Below are 26,298 nucleotides of genomic sequence, written 5' to 3' on the forward strand. Positions count from 1 at the left end.
CATTCAACGAGTCGTACCCCAGGGCCAAGCTTACCTCTTTCTCGCAATGGATTGGAATAACCAGTTCGTCGATTGACATGGATGAACTAAACTTCCCGGATCTTTTGGGTTGCGTTCGGCAAGATGGCTCTTTGCATTTCACCGTTTAGCAGCTCCAGGTAGTCAGGTGGTGACGAGGAAAAGTATCTCCATCCCGTCACTGATCCTGAACCTTGACTGTGTAAACCTTAGTCACTTTTGGGACAGCCTGCCAAAGGGTCTTTTATAGATCTCGAGATACTCTGCAGTCATCGGTTGCGTCGGACTCTGGAACTTGGCCCGTCACAGTCCCTCGTTCATTCTCGATCGTTTGATATCGTCGAAGCGCTGCTGCATCCCTGTGGAGTCCCGCAGCTGCGGCCCATTAGCGGCCGAGTGGAACAATGGTTGGATACACAACGTTATGGTCACGACTGTCCTCGCGACAGTTGAACGTCGCCATTCAGGCATTCTCGCTGGTTTCAATTTTCTTCGAGGGCTATGACCAAGGGGTCATGGGTGGTGTCAACGCTGCCCCAGACTATGTTACTCAAGTCGGCATCGGTCGTTCAGATGGGACCGTCACCAGCACCATTCATCAAGGCGGCATCGTTAGCGTATATTACCTGGGCGCCATCTTCGGTTGCTTCGCCGGCGGCTGGCTTGCCGATCACATCGGCCGCATCAACGGCTTGTTGATAGGGTTTTTGTTTGCCATGGGTGGAGGTGCATTTCAAGCTGCCGCGCAAAACTCCAATTTCTTTATCTGTGCCAGAGTCTTCACGGGCATTGGCACTGGAGGTGAGTCCATCTATAGCGCGTTCTCCTGTTCGAAAGTCACGATGGCAACCTGCCATGACTCGTTCGGGACTGTTCCAAGCTTCCTCCGACCAAGAGACTGATTGCTTGACCAAATTTGACATGTCTCATAGCATTGACTGGAATAACGCCCGTGCTTGTTTCTGAGACAAGCTCTGCGCAGCACCGAGGTGGATCCTCGAGCTATGTCTTCATTGCTAATTGTGAGTGTATCAGTCAATTGTCCCCTTTCTAAGCGCTGCAGTGCTTTGCTAAATGGAGTGGTAGACCTAGGAATTTCAGTAGCCTATTGGCTTTCTTTTGGACTTGCTTTCGTTGGCAACGGATACTCGGTGATTCGATGGCGATTTCTCCTTGCTTTTCAGTGTATCCCGGCACTCTTTCTAGCCCTGTTTATCAGAATGCTTCCGGACAGCCCTCGCTATCTCGCCTCTGTAGGAAGGAATGATGAGGCGCGACGCCTGTTGGTTCGTCTTCGCGGGTCCCAAGAGGATGTTGGGCGGGAATATCTCGAGATAGTCACTCTCGCCCAAGAAAGCCAGCCAAGCTCCCCGGTGCAATTCGCCCAAATTCTCTTGGGCTACGGCGGGCGCCCTGGGACTCACCTCGCCCGCCGTGTATGGCTTTGCGTATGGCTTCAGATCATGGCGTCCTGGACCGGTATTACTGTAAGTGACTAAAAAAGTCATTTCATTCGCATTGGGATTCCCAGTTTACTGGCGTTAAGCACGTGTACAGGCAGTCACGGCGTACTCGCCTGTTCTATTGAAGCAGGCTGGATACAGCAGCATTAAACAGAATGGGCTCGCTGGGGGAATTAACACGATTGGTATTATCGGGACCATCGTCAGCGCTCAGATCGTGGACCGCCTTGGCTGTCGTGCCTGCCTCATAGGGGGCGCTGGCTTCCTCTTCGCAGTCAATCTCATCGTACGTCCCTGATATCTTGCCTGATCCACACAGGTATTTTACTCACGCTGTCATAGGCGGGATCAGTCTACGAGGAATCACTCCATAGTCCTGAAAGAGCTGCTCAGTATGCCCCCGGGGCGGTTACTATGCTTTTCCTCTTCAACCTAGGGTAAGTACAGCTTCATCGGCTGCATTGCTCGTAGGTGGACACATCCATAACTGATGATTATATGACAGATATGCGGCCACCTGGGGAACGGTCGCCTTTCTGATACCCACGGAAATATTTCCCAGTGATCTAAGAGCACAAGGAAATGGGTTTGGAATTACTGGTTGGGCACTCGGTGTTGGAATGACAACCCTGGTCAACCCGATCATGTTCGCCAGCTTGAAGGTGATCGCTTTCCATTCTTCGTATCAGCAGATACTGACACCAAACGTGGCGCCGTACTTACTTCCTTTTTGCCGGTCTCAACTTGCTCTGGGTTCCTCTGGTTTTCCTCAGTAAGCTGTTCCTGCTAGTCCCCATGGCAGTGGAGCATGTACTAAATCGACAGCTTCAGTCTATCCAGAGACCCGCAACCGCTCGCTAGAATCAATTGATGCGTTGTTCTCCGGTTCCAGTCCGTTCAATTGGGACATGGAGCAGGCTTACAGACTCCACGGAGATGTTCTTGCCGAGCGTAAAATTGTGGAAACTCCCAGTACACTTCCTGCAAAGCCAGAATTCGACCGCATTGACGAATAGATCTCCCGGCGCCTTTGATTTCTCGATCAACCATTTAGGAGCATCATGATACTGAGACCGTATACACGGATATCAATTCTGCCGCTCCGTGAGCTTGGTCAACTTGAGCAGATCGCGCAATTAGCTTGATACGGGACCAAGTTGGCAATGCGAGATCGTCGGATTCAGAGAACCATGGAGTGTTTGCTTTCCTATGGTTCATGAGAATTGAACTTTATCCGGTATGCGGGCGGAAGGGGGGGGCGGGGGGGAGGGCTTTGTTAGCCATCGATATTCACATTATAGAATGCTGAAGCCTCGCCGTCATAGCCGACTAGGATAGCTCATGTTTAACTATCAGCAGGTACTAATTGTGCGACCTCAGGAGCAGTCACGTAGGTGGTTGGAGTCGATGACATCGTGCTGAGTCAGCATACACTTGCCCGCAGGCGGCCGTCTCCACACGGGCAGTCCCGTCTGCAGGCGCAGCCACTCCACTGCAGCCACTCCACTCATCGCTCTAAGCCCACAGAGAGCCTCGAACCTCTGATGATGTTTCCAGGGTTCGCGTCAGAGGTGTGCATCATTCGGGCAAATGTTCGACAGACGGCCCATTTAAGTGATTCGGAACTGATTAGCATATGGTCAATTGCTGAGGTTGTTCTGGTGCACGAAGTCAGGTTTGCTGCCCTTTCAGCTTTTCCCCAGCCTTCAATTGGGCATTTCGCTCCGATCTTCCTACATCAACTCGCGGAGTGCTCCCTAGCATCTATTTATATGAGGTTGAAGCGACACTACTACACCAAGCTTGAGAACGTAAGTTACCTCTTTGGAAGCAGACTTGCTCGATTGGCACAAGATGTTCAGCCTGAATTAATGGATAATTTTGAAGTGGCATGAGCCGTCGAGTGGATGTCTGAGAAACCGCGAAAGCTCCAGCGAGTCTCCAAGGCCTGTATGTCACTGATTCCGAATGATTAATGGCTTGAGATCCAGTATCTATCAACCTGGCAGCCTTTCCTCTCCCCTCGTCTGCGTTTCCGTTACCAGAATTCAGAATCCCTCTGTGTCAGCACTTTGGCCGACCCAGAAGCAGTCGAAGTCGGACGACGGCCCTCAGAACGCTAGGGAAACTGACATGGTGCGCTAGGTGACTTCTGCAACAGACGTAGCACAAGATGCGGAAAGAGCGAAGATCCCTTAGGCCGGTGTCAGAATTGCGCCGATTTCGATGTGCCCTGCACGTACGACCGACCCACGAAGCGACGCGGCATTAAGGCGGGGTCAAAAAGCCACGATCAAGACACACCTTACTCAAGAGGCTCGGTGGACTTGACTCCCAATAGCCGAATGGCGGCATCAGGAAGCACGTCTGGATCGTTTGGATCAAGAAGCTCAATCCAACAAGAGACATCTTTCCGCCCCTCGGGGACAGGGGACCCCTGGACATCGTTCAATACGGGATGGTCAACGAGTGAGGGTTACGACGATGATGGCACTTTACGAAATTCGTGGAAAGCATTTGCAATTTCCAGTGACCAGCAGATCAAAAATCTAGTGCAGGTCTACTTTGAAATTGTTTACCCTATGTGCGCTTCCTCGTCATCTCTCAATGCTATTGTTGCACTTTTCGGCTGACCCGACGGTAATGCAAACACAGATTTCCACTTTTTCACAAACAATCCTTCATTGAACGAATCAACGATCAAGAACATCTCCGAGATCAGGGGCTATTTGCTTCCACTATGGCGGTGTGTGCATTGGCATCGGGGAAGGCTCGCGACGGCGCATTGTATTCCTCTCGTTGGCGCCGAGAAGAGCTGATTGAGCCGCCATCGGAGGCTTTCTACGCTGCAGCCAAGGACACGTTCCCTCGGGACCTTGCACTTGCCAGAGGCTTCAATTACATGCGCGCATGTGCAATACTTGCCATTGCGAGCATCCAAAACGGGCAGATAAAGAATCTGCAGAAATACTCTGGCATGTATCACACTTTGACGACAATGGAGGGTCTGCATGATGAAAAATTGTGGCCCAAGGATATCGGAATCATTGAAACCGAGGAGCGACGCAGATTGGTAATTATTCTTGAAGTTTCGACATACTTGGCATTCTGCTGACGATGGGACACCAGTTTTGGTCAATCTATACCCTGGACATCTACGCCAGTATTGTTTGGGGAGGAATAATCAGATACCGTGAAGCGCACTCCCTTGTTCGCTACCCTAGCGAGCTTGATGACGAGTACATCTCAGATCAGGGCTACGACTTGCCTCAAGTCTCTCCAACGCCACAGCAAAGCGGCCCACGAGACGCTCAAGCCGCCAATGGTCTACCGGTTTCTTGGATTCATGGTTGGAACTTTACTACCGATCTTTATCGTATCCTCGAGCACGTTGCAGATGGTACTCGGCGGCGATTCTCCACTGCTAATGGGACTGTCGAAGTGTGGTCCATGTTCAGTCCTGCATCCATGTCAGAACCAATTGTGATGGAACGTGTTCTCTCAATGTATGCTGCCCTACCGCCGCAGTTTCGGGAGACGAGACCAACAACAGGCGACATCAACCAGGATCTATTTGGCTTTCAGTCTGCCAACATTCAAGCGACTTTTCAGCTACTGCGACTGGTCCTTTTATCCGCAGAGGAAATTGGGGTCGATCGAAAGTGCGATGTTGCTGGCGAGTTGCTGAGTGTGTTTTCCAAAGTCCCCGTGGAGTACTTGAAAGCGATCAGTTCGCCCCTCGTAAGTTCATCCTCATTCGGTCCGGCTGGCAATCGCACTGACAGTTTTAGCTCCACCACCTGGGCGGCATTGGCTACATTCTAGGTTCGGTCATGGAAGGAAGCTTATCCGACGAGTCATATTGCCGGGTGCGAACGCTCTTGTGAGTTGGTAATATTGCCCTTGAGCTTTCAAATTTCAAATATTTAACTTTCCCTGCGGGCAGGCTCGAGATGGCAGATCTGCTTCATCGCCTTGACAGCAACTTGCACAGCTCAGCTGGTACAAGTCAACGACTTCGCGCGCAGGTTGATCGCATTGACGGCTACATGCGTACTTCTCGTCTCGTAAATCCTTCAGCGGCACCGCCTCCTGCTTCCAACGATGCCGTCAATAACCCACAGAGAAGTGTCAAAGCAGAATCAATGGTATCACCAGACATGTATACTCGCACTGTGTACCCCTCGATGCCTGCCAGTACGAGTGTGAGCCACTCGATGATGCAGTTTCGGTTGCCGCCGGAGTTATTGACTGACTGGCCATGGCCGTTGGACAATTCACATTCCGAACCTTTCTTACCCTTGGCATTTGAGAAGGCAAACGGTAAGGCTGCCATTTACTTTCTGGCGTGATTGACTGCACATTCTATTGCTATTGTTCTGACTGCATGAAGCATATACATTACTCATCATCCATTTATTGATAGGACTTTAGCGTCGGCGTTTCGGTTGCCTCTTCCTTGTGCTTCTTGCGCCTCCCACGGACTGCGAACTTATATTATTGACACTTGATAGAGATACTTAATTTACGCGATGTTGAAGAAGCTTTTGGAAATTTCACAAAATCTAGGAATCAATGAAAGAAGAGCTCGTTTTCATGGAGAGATATCCTGCAAGCTGCTGATCTTGAACCCTTTTTGGAAGATTGAGGATCGTCCATGACACGTCCACCTTGATCCGCATCGGTACTGTAGATGCACGCACAACACACAAACAACATCCATGGACCCGATTCCCGGATAATCAAGCATTTGTACGCTGCTCAAGTCGCCAAAGACGACATCAATTTGACCCACAATCTGGTCATAATTGGGTTGGAAGTGCTTCCCTTGAGGTGTTGGCACCAGCAATTCAATGCTTCAAGGCGAGAATCTCTCTGAAAGCCGACGAGGGGAGAGATGTCGATCGATTGCTCGAGAGTATTGTTGCTGAAGAACGCCTGGTCCAGGTCGGAGACCAGTGAGGCCTGTGTGCACGCATCGTCAAGACAGTGTGGCAGTCTGATGACTAATGAGTCGTAGCTTTGAGAAGATTGACGACGGATGGGTTTCAACCAGACCATCAATTGTCCGAGGCGGAGGCTTGATTCTTTATCACTTCCTAGCCACGCGACGGTGTCAATTTTGCCTTTCACTTCGGCCATGTCAATGAAGCTTCGTTTCAAGACAATTCGATAGACTTGGCGCTCATGCACTACGAATATGCTGCACATAAGTGGATTCTTGTGGGTAACTTCCACAAGAGCCAAGGGATGTCAAATGTGTGGTGTGTCAGGTCTCCGCGCAAACTGAGCAATGTGTTTTTCCACGCCGATACCACGCGATCAACATAGCTCTGGACGCAAGAAATGAGGAATCGTGAACGAGGCTGATCTCACCAAGGCACTGGCCGAAGGTCATCTCTGGGGTGCGGGCCTGGACTGTCATGAGCAAGAGCCTCCCACCTTTGAGCAGTATAGTGCCCTGTGGGAGAATCTGAATGTTGTCAGCACACCACATATTGGAGCGGCTACGACGCGGGCGCAAGAGGCGAGCGCGATGGCGGCTGTGAACTACCTGTATGATTACCTGAATTACCTGATGAGCATGAAGAATTAGCCCTGGACTATCATCACCACTCATGTTTGTCTGTTGTTTTTGTTTCCATCTTCACCTCCATACGTACAACTTGTCCAATTCTTCCCTCCCTCCGACGCAGTAACAATTCGAGCCTTGGGCACCCCCTCGGAATCGACCACAAAGACGGAACCCAGACTGGGATCACAATGGAACAAACTCCCCTCCTCATCCACAACAAGCCCATCACCATCAGGTCCCGCGCACCCGAAGGACTGGAAGAAGAGCCCGGCTTTTGAAGTTGAGCCATCAGCGTGCAAGTGACCAAGTTCAACTCGGACTCGACTTTGCCCGATTTGAAATCCTCCAAGTTCCTGGACTGCTGGAGGACCAGTCGTTCTGGGCGACGTGATCCAGCCCGGTTGTACTTGGTCCATTCGATCCCAGGTGTGCCTTGTGAATCCGGATGGACGATTCCAACAGCTCTCCGGCACTGGAATGCATTCAATGAACAATCACGTGTCGCCTGTCACAACATGGTACATGTGTCAAAGTCCGCATCTCCATGTTGTTGCGGCAGTCTTTGTCCACTCCGTGAACCCAGCTGGACCTTACCCTTACCCTTACAGAAGTCAGTCTGGACTGGCAGAAAGATCCAGAGTGGGTCGTGGAAGAGAAACGAGTCCCAGTCGCGCCGCAGAAAATCGGCTGCAGGTTCCGCCCGAAAGTTGGTTCGACACGCCGAGGACCTCCCAAGTTTCCACTCCGAGGAATTCCAGAGCGGCCGAACTTTGGACTCTTTCCTCTCAATCCGTCTGTCTCCGCCACGACTGTTTTCCCCGTCCAGACAAATTTCCTTTTCTAGACACACACACACACTCTCTCTCTCTCTCTCTCTCTTTCTCTCTTACTCACACACATCTCATCATGTCCGCCCGGTCAGCCTGGCGCGCTCTGCACTACAGCGCCAAGCGTCGCGTGGTGCAACCGACCTCTCCCTACCGATGCTTTTCGTGCACTCGTCAGGCCTTTGATCAGGCCAAACCGGACCAGCAGCGCATGACACACTTTGGCTTTACCAATGTACCTGAATCAGAGAAGGAATCGCGCGGTATGTCTCTGTAGACTCTTGGGATATCGAGAGTTCCACCCACTGCCATCGAAGCCTTTGGGGAGAAGAAGAAGAAGAAGAAGAAGAAGAAGAAGAAGAAGAAGACTAACTCGATTTCCTACTGTTCTTTTTCCTCTGATCCAGTCGGCGCCGTCTTCAGTTCCGTCGCCTCATCCTACGATAACATGAACGACCTCATGTCTCTGGGTATCCACCGTCTCTGGAAAGACCACTTCGTCCGCTCGCTCAACCCAGGCACGCCCGTCGCCAATCGACCGGCCGACGCCAAAGACCAAGGCTGGAACATCCTCGACATCGCCGGCGGGACCGGCGACATCGCCTTCCGCATGCTCGACCACGCCACCAACATCAACCACGACATGCAGACCCGCGTCACCATCAGCGACATCAACGCCGAAATGCTGGCCGAAGGCCGCAAGCGCTCCACCGCCACCCCATACTACAACACCTCGCGCCTGTCCTTTGTCCAGGCCAATGCCCAGGACATGCCGCATATCCCCTCCGACTCAGTCGATCTGTACACGGTGGTGTTTGGTATCCGCAACTTCACCGACAAGCAGGCTGCGCTAAACGAGGCCTTCCGTGTGCTCAAGCCCGGCGGCGTGTTTGCTTGCATGGAGTTTAGCAAGGTGGAGAATCCGGTCTTTGATGCCGTGTACAAGAGGTGGAATTTCGGCGCGATCCCCTTGATCGGCCAGATTGTTGCCGGAGACCGGGATAGTTACCAGTACTTGGTGGAAAGCATTGAGCGGTTCCCGAGTCAGGAGGAGTTCCGTGGGATGATTCAGAAGGCTGGATTCGAGATTCCCGGGAAGGGGTATGAGAACTTGACGGGTGGTATTGCGGCGATTCACAAGGGTATTAAGCCGATTTCTCGGGTTTGAAACCCGGGGGTTTTGTTTTCCTCCCCGTGAAGGCTTTTGCTGGGTTGGAATTGTGACGTTCATCCCATCGATCCGTGAGCGAATGCACACCGTGGACCCGACGCTTTGGGATAGTAGACCTGTCTTGATGTGTGGAAAGACGCGAGGTCCGAATCCCCTCTGGAAAGAATGTTCTGTTTCCATTACATGGCGAGACATGATGGGACCATCCAATGTACAATAGACTAGGTTGATTTGAGCCTGGAGGAAAACCGCTCAATCTGCCTTCCAATTGCGGGTTATACTCTTAATTCATCCGCCCGCCCAGTATCGGAAGGGACGTATGGACGTATTTTCATTTCATCCAGGTGCTTTCGAGCGCATACGAATGGTCACAATTCACGCGTCTATGCAGGTGACGAGGTGATCTAACTTGACGTCCAGATTGTCTTGGATGTAGAGATCGATGAAATTGTCGAGGAAATCGAGGATTGTTGATATTTTCCAAGAGGTCGAGGGAATAGTATGTATGCAGAGCCCGGACGAATCTCGGGACAGAAAGTGGGCGATGTAGCTCAATCTGTCCACCCAGATGTAAATATAGCTACATACACATATAGGAGAAACCAAAAATAACCAACATAAGTTCGTCAATCTCTTGTGCAGATTTCAATGCATGAGAGATGGGGGTATGTACAGGAGCGGGGAATTTGTTAGTCAATAAGTACGTTGTAGAACATACACATACAGACAGACAGACAGAGAGAGAGAGAGAGAGAGAGGAAGAGAAACAGTCGAAAGAATATGGTCCACATATTACCAGTCGACATAAGCCCTTCCCTCCTGCTTTATTTCTTCCTCCTCGGTTGTAATTAAAGATGGCGTGTGCGTGAATTGTAAACACCTTTTGGTTTCAGCCAGTCCACAGATCTTCAGCCTCCATTACACCAAGGTAGCTCGTAGGAGATGCGAGATCTTTCACCACTGCGATGACCGCAATGGGGTCGGGTCCATTTCGGGATGTGGAGACGAGACGTTGCAGTTCAGTCAGCGGGGTGGATTCGGCCACCACAAACCAATTCGCGCGCGGCACCGCCAAGGGCTGTCCTTGAGGACTGGAGTCTGCAGTGACCACCACATCCGAGACATGCTGATCGACATTGGGGGTTTTGGACAGTAGCGCACGGATCCGTCGGGGGGGGATTAATTCGTCCTTGGAGAGAAAGACCCATGATTTGGCCGTTGGATGTTGGATGGCTGTGAGGAGGAGGTCTAGGATTCGAAGTTTCTTCGATGGGTGCAACTGGGTGTATGGGGGCAATGCGGTGGGAATCAGGTCGATCGGCACGTAGGATTCCTGGGCGAGTAGCGTCCGCTCGGGAGGCGATTGCAATGTGAGAGGTGGAATGGGCGATCCGTTGGAGAGCTCCTCCCAAGGCATCGAGATGGAAGAAGAAGGAGAGTCACAAGCAGAGCTGCTCGACACCCCGCTGGAGGTCGAGGGAGCCGTCGAGGGTGTGGCGGGTGTGGTGGCCGCGCTGCCGGTGCCGACGGTGATGCCTGCAGCGGCGCCGATGGCACCGCCGGGATGATAACCGCGGAAGACTTCGGCCGGGCCACGTCCCGGTTGGGTGTGTAATTTCCGTCCAATGGCAATAGCCAAGGCGTCTCCGAGACAGAGAGCGACGGTCGTCGAAGATGTGGGCGCGCTCAGACCCAGGGACACCTCCTCTCGTTCGTGAATCGGCGCGGAGAGCAAGATGCCCGTGCCGAGCGGTCCATGCAGGGAAAGCAATGGACAAGCATCGGGATTTGTGTGCGAGGAGAGTGCGATGATGGGGACTGTGGTGGGGATATATGGTAAAAGACAGAGAAGTTCCGGAGAGCGTCCGGAGAAGGAGATGAGGAGCATAGTGTCATTCTGTGGAGCGTCACCAGGAGAGTGATTAGCCGATTTTGTATCTTTTACGTCAATGTATTTGCATTTGCGTCTTCACTTTCACCTGCACCCTCGGTCTCGTTCTCGGGGTCCTACATGCTCGGCCCGCAACCATGCCACACGCCCGCCAGCGGTCCCCGCCCGAATCAAAGAGCTTTCGGAAAGAGACCGAGAGAGAAATGGAGAGGGACGGGGGGGGGGGGGGGGGGGGGGGGAGAAAATGTGTGTGGTACGAGGATGAGAAACACAAAGTAGGGTGTAGGGAAATCAAGGAACACTGTGAATCGCATCAAAGCCACAGACTCCAACACTTACCGGTCGAATCATGCCCAAATCTCCATGCAATGCCTCCGTGGGATGTAAATAGGTGCAGTAAATGCCCAAGCTATTCATCGTGGCCTCGATCTTGCGCGCAATCTTGCCACTCTTGCCCACACCGCAGACCACGAGCTTCCCACCATGGCGTATCGTTTGCGCAATCAGATCCACGGCGCGCGCCAGATCCTGCTGGGCGCGCGCATCGGTTTGATAGAGGGTCTCCAGGTGCTGCAGCGCGGCACGCTCCGTCGCCATGACATGGAGGGCCGTGCCGATGGAGGAGGTGGCCTCGGCCTTGAGCGCCATGGAGGGCGAGGGAGTAGAAAAGAGCGGCGACGAGGATGAAAAAGACGAAGAGGAAGAGGAGGAGGAAGGGGAGGAGGAAGAGGAAGAAGACGCAGAATTCAGAGGGTGAGAATCCGAGTCCGGCGGAGTAAGTGGGCGCTGCGTCGTGTGGGAGGTGGACATGGCGGGGGGATCACTATCGGGTCCATCGTCATGTCACAGGTGAATAGGGAGTCCCGACAGGCTCAGAATTAATTGTCCTTGTTTGGGAGGGGGGAGGTCCAGTCGAGGGTGTCGCAGTTGTGCTTTGTTCTTCAGTCCGAATAGAATGTGAAATGTCAACTATCCGGTATGGTCCTTATCTGAGGGAGAGGGTGTGTCAGACTCGGGAGGACTAGATGAACTCGCCTCGTTGCCTGTGATCGGACAGAGACAGAGGGCGATGGAAGGGAAGGGGGAAAGACAATTGAGCGGGAGAGAAGAGAGTGAGGAGGAAGAAGAAAAAAAAACCAGGGTGGGCTGGTCGCTTTCTAATCACCTTGACATGATCCCCCTCCTCCTCGCGGGGGGAAATTCTCCATTATCGAGATCACATCGCCATTTCCAGATAAGCTCGTCCCGAGCTCGCCGTGAATCGCGTCCCTGACGACCGACGGAGATCCAGAACCCCGGGACCCGATCGAGCAGTACCATCGGGCTGTGAGTTGAGGTACTGGGTACTCATGTGGATAGTGCCTGACACGGGTATGACCTGGGTATCTGGGACATTGACCCAGATCTCACGGATACAGGCGGCCTTAGCCCCCCACCTGGCACCAAACCTAACTGACTTGCAGTACTCCTGCCCGCAGTCCGCTGAGTCCAGTACGACTGACGACTGATGGATAAGAAACGGACAGGACATTAGGAGGGGGGACATCCTCAGATAGACAGAGTTGTTCAGTCGCAGCAGGTACCATGGTGCTCTCCTGAGGGAGAATCATGACTTTCATAGTCCTGTACTGCCCGATCGTATGGGTCAACGCGACTCGCTCACTACTACTAATGAACATATTCAATGTTCAAGTGCTCGTCATCTCGAGCCGGCAGTTGGAATGCAGACGACATCTTTGTAGCCAACATCGCCCACTCCACAGCTTGCTGCTTAGTGCCTACTACCTAGTGCCTACTACCTAGTGCCTACTACCTAGTGCCTACTAGTAGTAGGTTCTACCACTCTGGTACTACCAGACTCCAGTACTCTCCAATGTACCTCCGCACAGGCTATCCTAATGGGGAAGCACGGAAACAGCATCGATGAAACCATGAAATACAGTCACTAGTCTACTAACTACCCAGGTAGTTACTGTAGTAGTATTTACTATTTAGGTCCTCATCCTTTCGCGCGTGGGTCCGAGTCCACTTTTCCTCTCCGACCTTGCAGCCAGGACCCGTTGCAATGACGCAAAGATAACCGGCGGGATCGGGCGATCGTTTCAGCCGCTGAGCGACTGTCGCCCGTTCAATGCGCCATGCGCTTGCAGCTTGCCATCTGGATCGTTGGGGTGACATGGGAGGTGTACTGTGTACTGCACTTGGCACTGTAATCTTGACTCTTTACTACCAGGTTACGCATGTACTCGGTGGTGACCAAGCTACTCACAGTCTCACTGTGCTACTAGTACTCTACTCAAGTAGTCATTTACTACTACAGTGGTGATCAGTGATCACTGATCACTGGTCAGTAGTACTGAGTAGTGAGTGCTATCGTAGGTTGATAAAGTTCTTCCCGTCCCAGGGTGCGCGGAGGCCTCAAAAGCTTGCTGCTGGGCCCGGACCGTGGTGAGAAGGGAGGCAGAACCAAGATGCAGCAGAGGTGTGAGTCGAGACTCGAAGGACCGAGACGGAGGGACAGTATTGCAATACTGTAGTCAGAGTGTAGTCACTGTAGTCACGTAGTGGCCGGATAGTTCCACCTCCGGCCCAAGGAGTCGAATCGAGATCGCAGCGAGATTTGACTCGATCCCAGCCTCGATGCCAGATTTCGACGCAAGATTGGGAGAAAGGGATTCGTTGCATGGGCCATGGACATCTGGCGCTCGAGCGAGACCGTTCAATCTGCTTATTGGGTCGGGGGTGGTCAGAAAATAACCACGGAAAAGAAAAAGAGGTTCGATCGGACGGGCGAAGCAGTTGTGCAAGATCTCGTTCCAAGGAAGAGGGACGCGTGGAGTCGGATTGTGGACATGGCAGACTCTCCCCGTCCTCTTGCGCCCAGTTGAGTGGTGACGGCTCATTCGGGCTGGATATGGGCGTGCACCGTGCACTGTGCACTGTGCACTGTGCAGACTGCAGACTGCAGACCGCAGACTCTGCAGTGCAGAGTCTCGATGGGCTCGAGGTATTTTTCATGGCATGTATGCAGCCATTGCAATGGGGAGAGGGAGAGGGTGAAGCTGTATGAAGGCTTGAGAGTACATCAGTACATTACTGTCTTCCAACGGAAACAGCTGGAGGTCAAGTGCTATCAGGTACCTTATCACAAACAGTATCGGTTACTATATTACAGGATTTATTATTAGTAATCTTCGACTGAATGCCGAGCTCAACCAGGTATCTCCGAGACACTCGGATACTGCGATCACTTAATTGATGGGCCTCTCTACCCAACCCGTCTACCAGGTAACAGCAACTCTGCCCGCCGACCCATCGATCAATGGATCTTCCAATCCATTCCAAATGCGGGACACTTTTCAACCAGGCAAATCAAATCCCCCAGGACAACCGCACACTTCCCCAGAGTCCGTGCAGGAATGCCAATGACTTCCAATGAATTCTCCTCGCGGGGATCCCGGAAATATGTACAGTCGGTGTGTGCCGGAGTTCGATAATCTGACCTGGAGGAACTTGGGAAGATTCGATCGGGGCCCGGATCGGGGCTGTCATCAAGGTTGGGACCCCACGCGGCCGAGGGCCGGGCGATGGTGTCATCATTTGTCCCCTTCCGTCAAAGACATCGAGGATTCCGTACGTGTTTCGAGAGGATCGATGGTTCGATCCACTTGTGTGGAGGAGATCTACTGTAGGTGGATGCTTCTAGTTGGGGGGGGAGGTCAGTCAACAACTTATTGTGAGGATGATATGCTATAGGACAAGGTCTAAAGTCACGAGGCCTGAGACTCCCGACTTCTTGGGCCGTGCGATCCAGTCGATACCAAGCTATCAACCTCTCAAGTAGTCGGCAGCCATGGAAAGCAGTCTGGACATTTCTATGTCAAATATGTACAGCCGGGGTCCAAGGACGCCGAGGGATCTATGTACAGACGGAATCACCCCGCAGTGGAAAGCGGTGGCCCGACTACGAGGGGGAGGGTAGAAACAAGAAGACAAAGAGTACAGCACGTGGTCAGCTTGACAGCCGCGTGACGAGGCAGTCAGAGAAGGGAAACAAAGGTTCTCACGGGACATCAAACCCACTTGTCTGGAAAGATTCTCAAGACAGATTTCGACAAGGTACAGAATGGAACCAGACGCCCGCATGAAACAATGTGTATGGATATGAAACAAAACTCCACCCAGAAAGATCAACAGTAGTCATGACATCGTCTCAAATAGCATCCTGCGCAGGGGATCGGATGATCGATGCAGGAAGGAAGACACTCCCGGCAACGGGTTCGTTCGAGGCACTTGGAACGCTTTACGCAGGTGCTTGTCGTTTTCACAGTCCTCCGCCAGCGATGGGTCCACGCGGCACAAGAGACTTCCAGTGGGAACCAGCACGATGACCGGGGAAGGAAAGACGCCCAGTAAAGGTACTTGATGCCAGGCGAATGGCGCGACGCGCCTGGGATAAGGAGGAGCTAGCCGCGGGAAAACTCGGAGTTGCAGGGGACAGGGACAGGGACAGGGACAGGGACAGGAACAGGAGCAGCCATCGGGGGACCGAAGATTGGGAGATCCGGTCCTTTTTGTCAAGGAAAGGTGATCACCCTGACTTACCAGCGTCCTGCCGCTCCTTGCCCTTTTCATTCGACGTGCCATCATCTTCGTAGAGATGATGCTGTTCGATATAGTGGATGACGGGCACCGGAATCAGGTAGCGAACACTCATCTCGCGGCGCAGGAAGAGGCGAATCTTGGTGCTGCTCACGTCGTTCTGAATCAATTGCTGAATCACATGAATGTTCTCCTTCCACGGCTGCAAACTCGCCAGGGCTTCATCGATATCGGTTCCGCTTCGTTCCACGATGAAGGACTACTGAAGGTTAGCGATCGCGCGTTCAAGACGGGGTGTTCATCATAAAGACATCGCGAGTCACCTACGCCGTATTTGCCCAGGATGTGATCCAGATCCTTTTGACTCCACACGCCGGGAGTGGACATGGTGTGAATGAGATCGGCGCCCGCCAGCAACGCGATCCTCACGGGCTTCCAACTTCCGTCGGCAGTCTCCACGCCTCCCCGAACGGTATTGATCTCGTGATCAAAATGGTCCAGGACCACGGCGGTCGGTTGGTACTCCTTCTGATTCGGTTCCCAGGTGTCGACCATCAACCAGTCCGAGGTTTGGTCGACAGCCAATTGACACATTGCAACCCTAGAGCGCACAAGTCCGATCCGTCAGTCCACGCCCGTCCGGTCGGAGATCCCAGAGGAGTGAGAGCATGATTGCGGGTCCAACCTACCGGTGCTCAGCACTCGCCAGACCAGCCTTGCGATAGGCATCTGATACCGGCGACAGATAGCCACCGATGAGTTCATAATCGGTGCTGAACTTGACGTAGTCGGCGGCCATTTCAAACATGCGCAGGTGGAGATATGTGATGGGCGAGAAAGAGCCACAGGCCACCAGCAGGAGCGGAGTCTTCTCCGGGTCGTTCATCTTGCGCTTCAGGCGTAGTTCGGGGAAGACGTAGTCGCCCATCGGAGCCGGCGGGATATGCGCGGGCGGCTGATGAACATCATCGCTCTGCCCGCCGACCATTTCCGTCGCCGTGGTCATCCTGAAGAAATCGTCGGAGCGAGAGATTGATCTGGTGGGAGGCACGTGAACCCGCGAAGGTGATGGAAGACGATCACCGACCGCGTAGAGTTGGGGGAGGGATGCACGAGCGGTAGCTATTGAACGGAGGCGAAAAGCGAGAAGCGAGAAGCGAGGGAGCGAGAGAGCGAGAACGGGGGGGGGGGGGGGGTGGTAGAGAGGCAGTTTTTGGGGAAGTGGGGGGGGGGGAGAGTACAGACCGGAGAGGGGCGGTTGGCGCAGTAAAGAAGAAACTCGCCCGAAGGGGGAACAAGAGAACGGGGGAGGCAAAAAGGTGCCAGACGCTCAAGGGAGCCAAAAGGCGTGGATGGCGCAAGGGAAGAATCTGACTACTGTAGTGATGTAGGAGCCGCTGTACTATCCAGTACGCTTGGTACATTTTGGACCATACTACATACATACTTCCGGTTACAGGATATTACGTCTACCGGAGCTGTCAGGACTCAGCAGTCAGCAGTCAGCAGTCAGCAGTCAGCACTACAGAAAGTTTGGAAGAAACTGTCTCAGAGAGAGAAGCAAGTGGATGAGGGAGAAACACAATCAAATGTTGAAGAATTCAACGGTCCGACTGGAGAGTATAAGACTCTTCCAGACTACTGCAAGCCAAGAGGGTTGCATTGACCAGCATTAGGGTAAAGTCCCATTCGGTGAGACAATCGAGTCCCACTGCCACTTGAATTCGCCTGCTTAGTGAAGGAGCCCCATTTCCAGAACGCGCTTACTTCGGTACCTGAAGGTAAGTAGTGTTGTAGCACTTCCGCAGAGTACCTCCGAAAGGGGACGGGCGCTACTTGGGCAGTGGGCACAAGAGCATACTGCAGGATTCAGTCCTCGCGACTCAAAGATACCTCAGCCTCAGCCGGGCGAGCCCTTCTGGCGTGCTCTCCGCTCCGGTCGCCCGATCCGGCAAAGTTGACACAGGACTCAAACTACACCATTGACGAGCGCATGGCGTATACTTTGGATGATGGAGGGTAGTGGGCCACAGATTCCCGGCTAATTCAACGGACAAAGAAGAGATAAAAAAACAAATTGTGGAGCACACTATATGGTGACGTCCAGGCGCCGGATGCCAAGCACGAGTGTGCAACTGCACGGTGCAATGAGTTAGGGCTATTTCTAACAGACAGACATGCAGATGACTGTTGGGTGTGGGTATCATAAACAAGAAAATCCAACACAAAGGCGACACGCAATGTAATAGTATGATACACGGTGGATTCATAGATCCCGTTCAGAGGAATCGGTATCCGGGTGAAGGCGTTGCTCTTTCCACTCTTGCAGTAGCTTGCCAACATCCTTGAAGGAGATAGGTTTGGTCAAGAACATGTCCATACCCGCCTCAAGTGCTTTGGTCTCATCCTCCGAACTGCTCAATCCCGTCAAGGCAATGATGACGGCCGGCTTGGCATCGGGTCCACGCTGTTTCTCCAGGGCACGAATCTCCCGTGCGGCTTCAAAGCCGTCCATTTCTGGCATGGAGATATCTACACCAACACCCATCAAGATTAGCCGATAACCCTTAGTCAGGTGGAGGACGAACAAGAAAAAGAAGAGACGAGAAAGCAAAGTGGAAAAAAAAAGGCAAAGAAACAAACAAGAAGAATAGCGTACCCATAAAGATGATATCGTAATTGTCATCGTCCTGCTTCCTCACCGCCTCAACAGCTTTGCTGCCATTCTCGGCCGAATCAAGATTTCCAAACCGCCGCTTTTTCAAGTACGCCATCATCAAGTTCAGGTTGACTTTGTTGTCCTCAACCACCAAGATACGAGCGTCTCGCGACTCTGGATCCGTTCCAGCGGTCCCTTTCGACGGTGGTTCGGACGGAATGGGAAAAGAATGTGTTTGCTTCACACGGGACTTCTTGTCCTTCGAATGCTGCTCAGGAAGATTAAGGCTGGCGACGAGAGACTTCACGGAAAATGTGTCGTGATTGCGAGTGGGGACGGGTGCGTCAGTGCACGACGACACGGTCAACAATTCCTCAAGGCATTTCGAGACATGCCTCCACAGCTTATGGGGCCCACAGGGACGATTGATGACATTGATCGATCTGATCTCGCCGACTTGCTGCCCGTTCGTGGGATCGAGGTCCATATGCTGATCAGTGACAATGAGCAAAGCAGTGTGCCTGCTGGCGGACGTCTCACGGATGGCGCTCTCGCTGGGAAGCTGGTCGGCCAAGAGGAGATCGATAGACGCAGACGGAGACGCAGACGCAGAAACCAAGCTAAGCCCATACCAATCCGTGAAGTAACGAGCCAGATCGGCCCAGTCTGGATCGCTCGCGGCGTTGCTTGGATCTACCCCAAGGATCGCAACCGTCCGCCCTTCGTAACCGCGGAAAAAAGACTCCCTAGCATTTATTCCACGCATGCGTTGATCCTGCCGAGCGGAGAGTCTGATCTCATTCTGGTGACTTTGAGGAAGATCAGGCTCGATGGGTGCCAGCGGAAGGGCTGCTCTCACGACCGTCCCCTCTCCCACGCGGCTTTTGATGTCAATACTGCCGCCCAGGGACTGGATCAGACTGCGAACGATCGACAATCCAAGACCTGAGCCTACCGCCAAGTTGTCCTCTTGTGCGAAAGGAGTGTATAGTCTGTTCCGCAAGAAGTCCTCGGAAATACCTTTACCCGTGTCAGAGACGGTGATGACGACGTTTCGCTGCTTGTTTCCGTCTCTGCGAGTAAACATCCTGGAGGACGTCTCGGCCCTCTCTTCGCTCTCCAGGAGCAGGCGGACATGACCTGAAGATGTGTATTTAAGCGCATTACTGAACAAATTCATGATGATGCGCCGGACTGCGCCGGGGGTGCGTCGTAATTCCACTTTTCCGGTGCAATGTCAACAATGACCTTCACATCGGATCGGAACGTATGAAAATCGGGAGGAAATTCCGGGGCAACCAGCGATGTGCCGAGAAGATCCAGAGACGTAGCTGACTTCTGATTGTAAACGTGGCCCAGGAAGACTCCTTCAACAACTTCCTCTGCGACAATGGATAGGTCAGTTGGTGTGCACAGATCCAGCCGCGCAGCAGACAAATGCGAGCCTTCAAAATCCTGCGACACCGCCTTGCGTCGCCTCCTGCGACGCGATTTTCGTTCCAGCGCCATAAGTTTGCTGAAATCCAGCACTTGATTCATAGTATCGAGAAGCGTCCGGCCGCACGCTTCGACGGTCTCAATCAGTGAAGTTTGATACTGATCCAACTTGGTCTCTTTCAACATCTCTGTGGCTGCAAGAACACCATGAAGCGGGCTGCGTAGTTCGTGCCTGCAATGAGATGAAATTAGCTCGTGGTCAATCATGACTGGATTCACCGATAAATACTCACGATATGCTGCCAAGGAAGTCATCTTTCTGCTCGTCGGAAAGAACGGACTCTATGCGGCTCCACTCAGCCATTATGGATGATCCAAAGCTGCGCAGAGCGCTGAGCTCAATCGACGCACTGAACACCTTGTGTTCAACGTTGGTCCAGCAAAAGAAGCCACCGAACCACTGAGAGTTACCCGCGTTCCATAACGGCACGAATATAACTTGAGTGGCACCCGGAAAGTAGCGATTCAGGCAAGTGTTCTCCCTTTCCTTATTTGACTTTCGTCGCGACGATTGTGAGGGATGGCTCCCAACCCGGCCCCGTCGATCGCTTCCCTGCGTGGAATCCTCACTATCAGAGCCAGACAGCTGCCCGTCCCGATGGAAGTTCCAGATATGCCCTCTCTTATGTCGTTTCAGCAAGCCTCCAAGAAATTCTTCATCTAAGTTCATTGCTGGTATGGAATTCTGTGAGTCAACACCTGGTCCAAAGGCGACTTCCGGAGTCGACAGTGCTAAAACAGGTGCCGGCTTGGCAGGCTCTGTAGAAGAAGACTGGGACGAATCACTTTCAGGACTGATGTCGAGCGCAAAATTGGCACTGGTTTCAACGAAAATCACACCGCTGTTATTGTATATTTCCAAGCTTTCACGGATCAAGTTCGCCGCTCGGCGGATCGTCCACAGCTTTGCCGGAAGCTGTCGCGAGCCTCCCGACTGAGAAGCTGAGCGCACATTTGCGATGTGGGAATCGAGGCTGGAAGGAATTGCGCGGTCGTCGACACTGTCCGCCGCGGTGCTTAAAGATTGTGCCCCGCTGCTCCGCGACCGCGATCGGCTTGCGCCTTCCCGAGAGAAAGGTGTGCCAGCAGAGGGAGATGTTGAGGATTTGCCCTGGGAGTTGTCGCTACCGTCGAAGCTTCGCGAGACCGGCCCCGACGAGTTTTTCTCGAATGAGGAGTGTCCCTCGACAAAGAGATTCATTCCTTGTGACAGGCGGGCCGCGTGTCGACCATCCGAAGCTTGGCGGCTCACCTTGAGGAAGTCCATGATCAGCATGCCCATGCGACCCATTGTTTCCTTCTCGGTATGATTGAAATCCAAGCGAACGCTTGTATCGAGCACAAAAAAGCAGCCGATGTTGACATTACTCTCCGTCGTCAGCGGCGTGCCGGCGTAGAACCGGTATCCCGGCTCTCCGGCCACGAAGGAGAGCTCTCGATAGCGCTCATCCTCGCTCATGTCATTGGAGACCACGAAGTGATACTCTCCGCGCTCTCGATTGGAAGGACGTAGGGCAATCGTATCCTAGAAATCGCGCCGAGCAACACCGAGTTAGCACTCACGAGACGCCATGCGAGAGGAATTTGATACGAAGCGTGCTCAATTGAACCAAACACTTGTAGATGAGAAACTTGCATTGCACATTTTCCACGTATCGATATTAAGGATACCATGGCCCGTGTGAGAATTTTCCCCAATCATGTCATACCTGTTGTCGCTCTGTTTCGTCTGCGCGGATTGCGCGATGATGAATTGAGAGTCTCGATCCGAGACACTGTAGGTGAGATGATCAGCATCGACCTCCGCGAACAACGTGCTCGGAGTATCTCACTCACCTGATGTAGACCTGCTCTACATTCAATCGCAACGCCGCTAGATGTGCGAAGGAATTGAGGGTCTCATTATCATCGCCCAGAATCAACGATTCTGGCATTGGTTGTAGGGGTTCCCATGTGGCTGAGGACTTGAGCGGGGATTGACCCAAGGACGGTGCAAGTTCTACGGAGCTTCGTTCTTTAGCTGGGGGTATCCTGGGAGGCGAATTCGACGTGGATCTCGGCGACGAGTTCTCCTGAGATGGGTCGGTCTGTTCCGGTCGAAAATAACGATACACTTCACGAGCCCGACGACCAGCCAGATGATCTTCGCTCCGTTTGGATTCCATGGTCCGTGGTCGCTTTCAAGAGGATCGAAAGGACCGGATTGACGGGGGACAAGGCGAAGTGACGAAGCGTCTTTCGTCAACGATGGCGCCAAATTGGGCTGCCCAGGACTGCTGATAAGTTGGGCAAACAGCAAAAGGAAGCTTTTTCTTCTTCCTCACTCTCACAGACCAGGAATGCCAGCCAAAAGCCGGTCAACGGAGGAAATCGCGGGGCAGGCTTGTCTAGAGGAAATGAGGGAGCAGTCCACTGTCGTCGTGATCCATGTGAATCTCTGCGAGCGGCAAGTGGGACGGGGACGGGGGTCTAGATTGAGGTTCGACTATGGCTGCTTCGGTGCTCTCCGTTCCAGACAGAGCTCAGCGGGTTTGAACGTCACTTTGTGTGATTCGGCATGCAGAACTTTGAGTAGAGACAATGGGGAACAAAATGGATGACCCAAAGCTCTGGTTTGTGAGTGAATGAAGATTGACGATAAAGATTAAGGACGATGTCGATTCCAGGTCACGAGGGACGGCACCCGGGCACAGTGCTAGTAGTTCGTAACTTACCACGAAGACTCACTTACTGTACTCAGTTCTAACCGTGGAACTGAACAGGAGTAGATGTGTCCCTCCACACTCGAAAATTACCAGCGTATAATGCACATCACCCAGCGGCCTCGTCATCGTGCTGGCCGGGTCACGGGGTGTGCTTATTTCACGCGAAAACCCGACCGGTCGGGAAGGGGGTTTCTCGACCGTCGCCAAATGGGGGAACAATCCTGTTTTCCACGACGTGCACACTTTCTTGTTTGACCTCCAGTCGGCACATGACCCCACTCCCCTTCCCACTAGTCCAATCCGAGGTCTCCTGGCCTCGGTCAAGCAAGCCGCCAATCAAGGTTCGCTGTCACGAGAGTACGACTACTACCAGACGTCTGCTACTACTAAGGTACTAAGAAAAAGTATCCGAAGACGGTGAAAAGTTGTAGAACAGGGTAACAGGACTGGAGTCTCCTACAATGGTCCTGTTATTGTTCTGCGGCAGTCTATTTCCTACATCAAGGCTCGCTGTACCTCATGGCTCGTTCCTGATATTGCAAGGTTGCCTTTTACAACGTCGCCACTCCGTCACTCTCCATCATGTTCCCTTCCTCAATGTGGCCCGTCTCCTGCAGCGTAGGGTACACCGAGCGCCTCAAGATCGGGACTTGCACTTTCGCCAACCTTGAGGACTCTCAGCCTTATGTCAGTGATCGAGCCTTGGTCTGACTAGGCTTCGGGTACGCCTCACGAAGAGGGATAATGATGTCTTCTCCATTGACCGTGCAGGCCACAGGTCGACTCGTTCCAGGGAGCCCAAGAATCTCTCTGATCTCATCCTCCACCGAAGAAACAACTCCCATCTGTCTCGGAAGTTGGTTGTCAGTGCGAGTAAAGTGGGATCTGGAGAGATGGAGGAAGGTCTGCGCTGGCAAAATGTTTTGGGCGATCGAAGACTCCTGTGCGCATACATCACATTTATGAATTATGACGGGGTAGGCGGGTGATCTGCCGATCGCTCGATCATGTAGCCTGAGCCCGATCCCGATCAGTAGTAGTAGAATGCCACACTGGAGTCGGGATCACATGACCTCCTAACGGCGTCTGGAATCTGGGCAGGTGGGGGCTCAGCTTGGCTACCTAAAACCTAGTTTCATCACGTGATCTACGTGCCAGTCTGTGGGATTATCGTGCAGTAAGAGGAGTTGTAGAGAAAATCTCGACCACTCGGTCCAGTTTCGACCTGCAGATGAGCAATGTGGGCCACTGATGCCATCTGCCACGTGCTGGATCACAACCACTAATCGGTGCTTGGTACATTGGCCGAAGCATCATTCAAGTCGATCTATACTAGTAGAGAAAGCGTAGCACAAACTACACAGTACCGGCTAGGCACTAACACTACTCTCCACAACGTTGGGACAATCTCACAAGTACTTTGCATACCGTGAGAGGAGGAAGTTAGTTTAGCAGCAATGGCTACGGACTAGGATTGTATACTGTAAGTGATGAACGGTATATTACATTCGTTGACAGGGCCATCACCTACGTCTAGCTGTGTATCAAAAGTTGTTTCCACCAGGGACCCTTTACCTCGCTCCCTTTCTCTTTCTTAATTCGTACGATCTCATAACCTTCTTTTTGCAGAGAGACCTGCTCTAGACGGAAGAAAAGCCAAGAAACACCGGCGTCTTGGATGTCGAGCTGTGGGGGAATGTTAGCACATGAGTTACCGTTAACCAGCCAGAGAATATTCATCATGGAAAGGGCATTGGGAGACTGCTTAATTCCAACGATGTGGTGTTTGGGGTTGTTTTGTTGTGGTAGTATGGAGGTCCTAGTCCAGCGGCTCGGTGAGGAACGACTCCATGATCCAGGAATCCAGGGAGTCTGGGCAGGGTCGTCGTCTCAGATTTCCCATATCTCGGTTCACACAAAGTATACTAAGTCGTAGTACTAGTTAGACTCTGGAGTAAGTGAAGAACGAAGGTATATGTTTGTGCCGGCACAGTCAGGCCAACTGGTTCATGAATTGTAGTTTCAATTGGGCCGTTGGCTCACTGCCCTGGCGATACTCGGAGGCTGAGTCGGAGCATGACCTTCAACAGGTCTCCCGACAATGCAAAGGACGGAAATGATGGGATTGCTATCAAAGAGAGCACGGGATGTCTGTGGCAGGACCTGGGTACATTAAGTGCAAAGTAATTTAGTGATGTCCGGTGCCTGCGTATATAAAATGAGGATCGCAATTTACCTCTTGGAACAAGGTAGGAAGTAGTAGTAGTAGTAGTAGTCTCAACTTACATACATCACTGACCTAAAAAGCATTAGCGTCACTTTGAGATTAACCTTATCACAACGAACCTTACTTGCCAGGTCGATAAGGTACTTATCTGATTCCATACCCACACAACCTTACTAGATTCCAGGGTTTCAATGGCAGCCGCTCGATAAAAGCTAGTAGGTAGCTATATGTTATTCAAGTAGGTACTAGGTAGCTTAGTAGGTACCTATCTAACGTATGCCGCTACTACTAGAAAGTAGAAGTAGTGAAGTACTATGCATTTTCGCGTGTCAAGTGTGTACCCACTACCTACTTCTCTCTTTCGTCTTGCCAGATCACGCATAGCCTTTGGAACGAGGTTGCAACCATGAAGCACATGAGCTATGATGTTTCGGTCTGGCTGCGCCTAACGAGCATGCCTATCCAGTCGTGCTGCCGATTTCATGCAGCATGGAGACTAGTCACACAGCCCAGCCGGAATTTGATTGACCGATTTGAAAGGTGTGTCGGCACTTGCCATCCAGAGCCTCGTGACCGACTGTCCAGGGCTGCATTTCCCACGACAAAAATTTGAGACGTGAGAGGAAGATTGATCTGTTTCTCGAACTGTCCACTGGCTGTCAGAACTTCGCAGACGTTGCACCGGAACCTGGGCTGCCCGGCTCCGCCTCTGGAACCCGACAATCGACCCGATCCAATCTACCCGCATCTTTATCACGGGCACTGAAGGGGCCCTTGACCTCTCCTTCTTCCTCTTCCCCTCTTCTCTTCATCACCCATCCATCTCACCGTTCTCGCTCAATCAAATGGCATCACGGCAAGCACTTGGAACTTTCATCTGAATCAAGACATTGTCGCGTCCTATATTCTCGTGGCGACCACATTAACGACTGCCGTGAATACGACGACTCGGACTCGAACACCTCACCTCGATCGAGTCAGCACCAGTTGTGACCGCCCCCCCCGTTCGAATCCAACTGACCTACTCCCGCCCAAGCCCAGCCAACCTTTACCCTTTTTCCCCTCATCATCATTTACCACATCGCCATCACCATCACCCACGACCGCCTGCTCATTCAACGCACGAATGGCGGGTACTCCATTGAAGTCCACCTGAACTGAACATCCTCCGACTCGGTAAACTTATGGCCAGGCAAAGGCCCTCCGTCAACCGTCAGGACCCTCTCGAGGATTATTCCGTTTCCCCCGCAGGAGCTTCTCCCGCCTCTTCCACTTTGAGGTAGCTTACCCGCCTACATTCCTCCTCACTTCCTGCATCCAGACCACCTCACCTTTGCCCGTGCCCTCATTCAATATCCGTTTCTTTTTGCACCTCCGAGGTGTCATCGTCAACTTCCCGCGGGCCCCAGAGGAATCGATCGGTATCCGTGGGAGTGAATCTGAGCCGGCTGCGAGCATCACGCTTCCGACCGCGGGATTCAATTTCGCCTCCACATTCGCACCTCTGTCACATCATCTTTCTCGTTCACGTTCCTCATCATTGCTAGCATACAAGCCGGCTAATTTCTTCCCGTTTTCCTCGTGGGACTCGTGGGACTGACGGGGGATCTTTCTCCTTACTGGAACTCGCAATAACACGAGGAAGTTCAATTCGTTAATTCTC

The 26,298-nt window shown here is 52.5% G+C and overlaps 7 protein-coding genes across 7 annotated transcripts; 4 read left to right on the top strand and 3 right to left on the bottom strand.

Annotated features, from left to right (window-relative positions):
* Positions 1-422: 422 nt before the first annotated feature.
* Positions 423-2,497, top strand: N7539_001009 (putative MFS sugar transporter; the record flags this gene model as incomplete). The annotated part of the gene is made up of 7 exons (XM_056930613.1): positions 423-819; positions 951-1,040; positions 1,105-1,505; positions 1,576-1,767; positions 1,824-1,918; positions 1,987-2,243; positions 2,313-2,497. The coding sequence occupies 7 exons, from the start codon at positions 423-425 to the stop codon at positions 2,495-2,497; spliced, it is 1,617 nt and encodes a 538-aa protein (XP_056794906.1).
* An 891-nt stretch (positions 2,498-3,388) lies between these two features.
* On the top strand, positions 3,389-5,833 carry N7539_001010 (putative C6 transcription factor; the record flags this gene model as incomplete). The annotated part of the gene is made up of 6 exons (XM_056930614.1): positions 3,389-3,431; positions 3,627-4,065; positions 4,137-4,554; positions 4,611-5,222; positions 5,273-5,364; positions 5,428-5,833. The coding sequence occupies 6 exons, from the start codon at positions 3,389-3,391 to the stop codon at positions 5,831-5,833; spliced, it is 2,010 nt and encodes a 669-aa protein (XP_056794907.1).
* Positions 5,834-6,668: 835 nt separating this feature from the next.
* Positions 6,669-7,077, top strand: N7539_001011 (uncharacterized protein; the record flags this gene model as incomplete). Its single annotated transcript, XM_056930615.1, has 2 exons — positions 6,669-6,708; positions 6,833-7,077. 2 exons carry the CDS (start codon positions 6,669-6,671, stop codon positions 7,075-7,077), a joined length of 285 nt encoding a protein of 94 aa, XP_056794908.1.
* An 885-nt stretch (positions 7,078-7,962) lies between these two features.
* N7539_001012 (class I SAM-dependent methyltransferase) lies at positions 7,963-9,051 on the top strand (the record flags this gene model as incomplete). The annotated part of the gene is made up of 2 exons (XM_056930616.1): positions 7,963-8,146; positions 8,291-9,051. The coding sequence occupies 2 exons, from the start codon at positions 7,963-7,965 to the stop codon at positions 9,049-9,051; spliced, it is 945 nt and encodes a 314-aa protein (XP_056794909.1).
* An 892-nt stretch (positions 9,052-9,943) lies between these two features.
* On the bottom strand, positions 9,944-11,593 carry N7539_001013 (Arabinose 5-phosphate isomerase KdsD; the record flags this gene model as incomplete). The annotated part of the gene is made up of 2 exons (XM_056930617.1): positions 9,944-10,951; positions 11,285-11,593. 2 exons carry the CDS (start codon positions 11,591-11,593, stop codon positions 9,944-9,946), a joined length of 1,317 nt encoding a protein of 438 aa, XP_056794910.1.
* Positions 11,594-15,536: 3,943 nt separating this feature from the next.
* Positions 15,537-16,553, bottom strand: N7539_001014 (nicotinamide/nicotinic acid mononucleotide adenylyltransferase; the record flags this gene model as incomplete). Its single annotated transcript, XM_056930618.1, has 3 exons — positions 15,537-15,806; positions 15,875-16,148; positions 16,237-16,553. The coding sequence occupies 3 exons, from the start codon at positions 16,551-16,553 to the stop codon at positions 15,537-15,539; spliced, it is 861 nt and encodes a 286-aa protein (XP_056794911.1).
* A 1,260-nt stretch (positions 16,554-17,813) lies between these two features.
* N7539_001015 (uncharacterized protein) lies at positions 17,814-21,868 on the bottom strand (the record flags this gene model as incomplete). Its single annotated transcript, XM_056930619.1, has 7 exons — positions 17,814-18,079; positions 18,207-19,372; positions 19,429-19,875; positions 19,937-21,228; positions 21,267-21,319; positions 21,375-21,478; positions 21,540-21,868. 7 exons carry the CDS (start codon positions 21,866-21,868, stop codon positions 17,814-17,816), a joined length of 3,657 nt encoding a protein of 1,218 aa, XP_056794912.1.
* Between the last annotated feature and the right edge of the window lie 4,430 nt (positions 21,869-26,298).

This window comes from Penicillium diatomitis, assembly GCF_028827545.1.
Source record: "Penicillium diatomitis strain IBT 30728 chromosome Unknown utg000001l_segment0_segment0, whole genome shotgun sequence".
Classification (NCBI taxonomy): domain Eukaryota; kingdom Fungi; phylum Ascomycota; class Eurotiomycetes; order Eurotiales; family Aspergillaceae; genus Penicillium; species Penicillium diatomitis.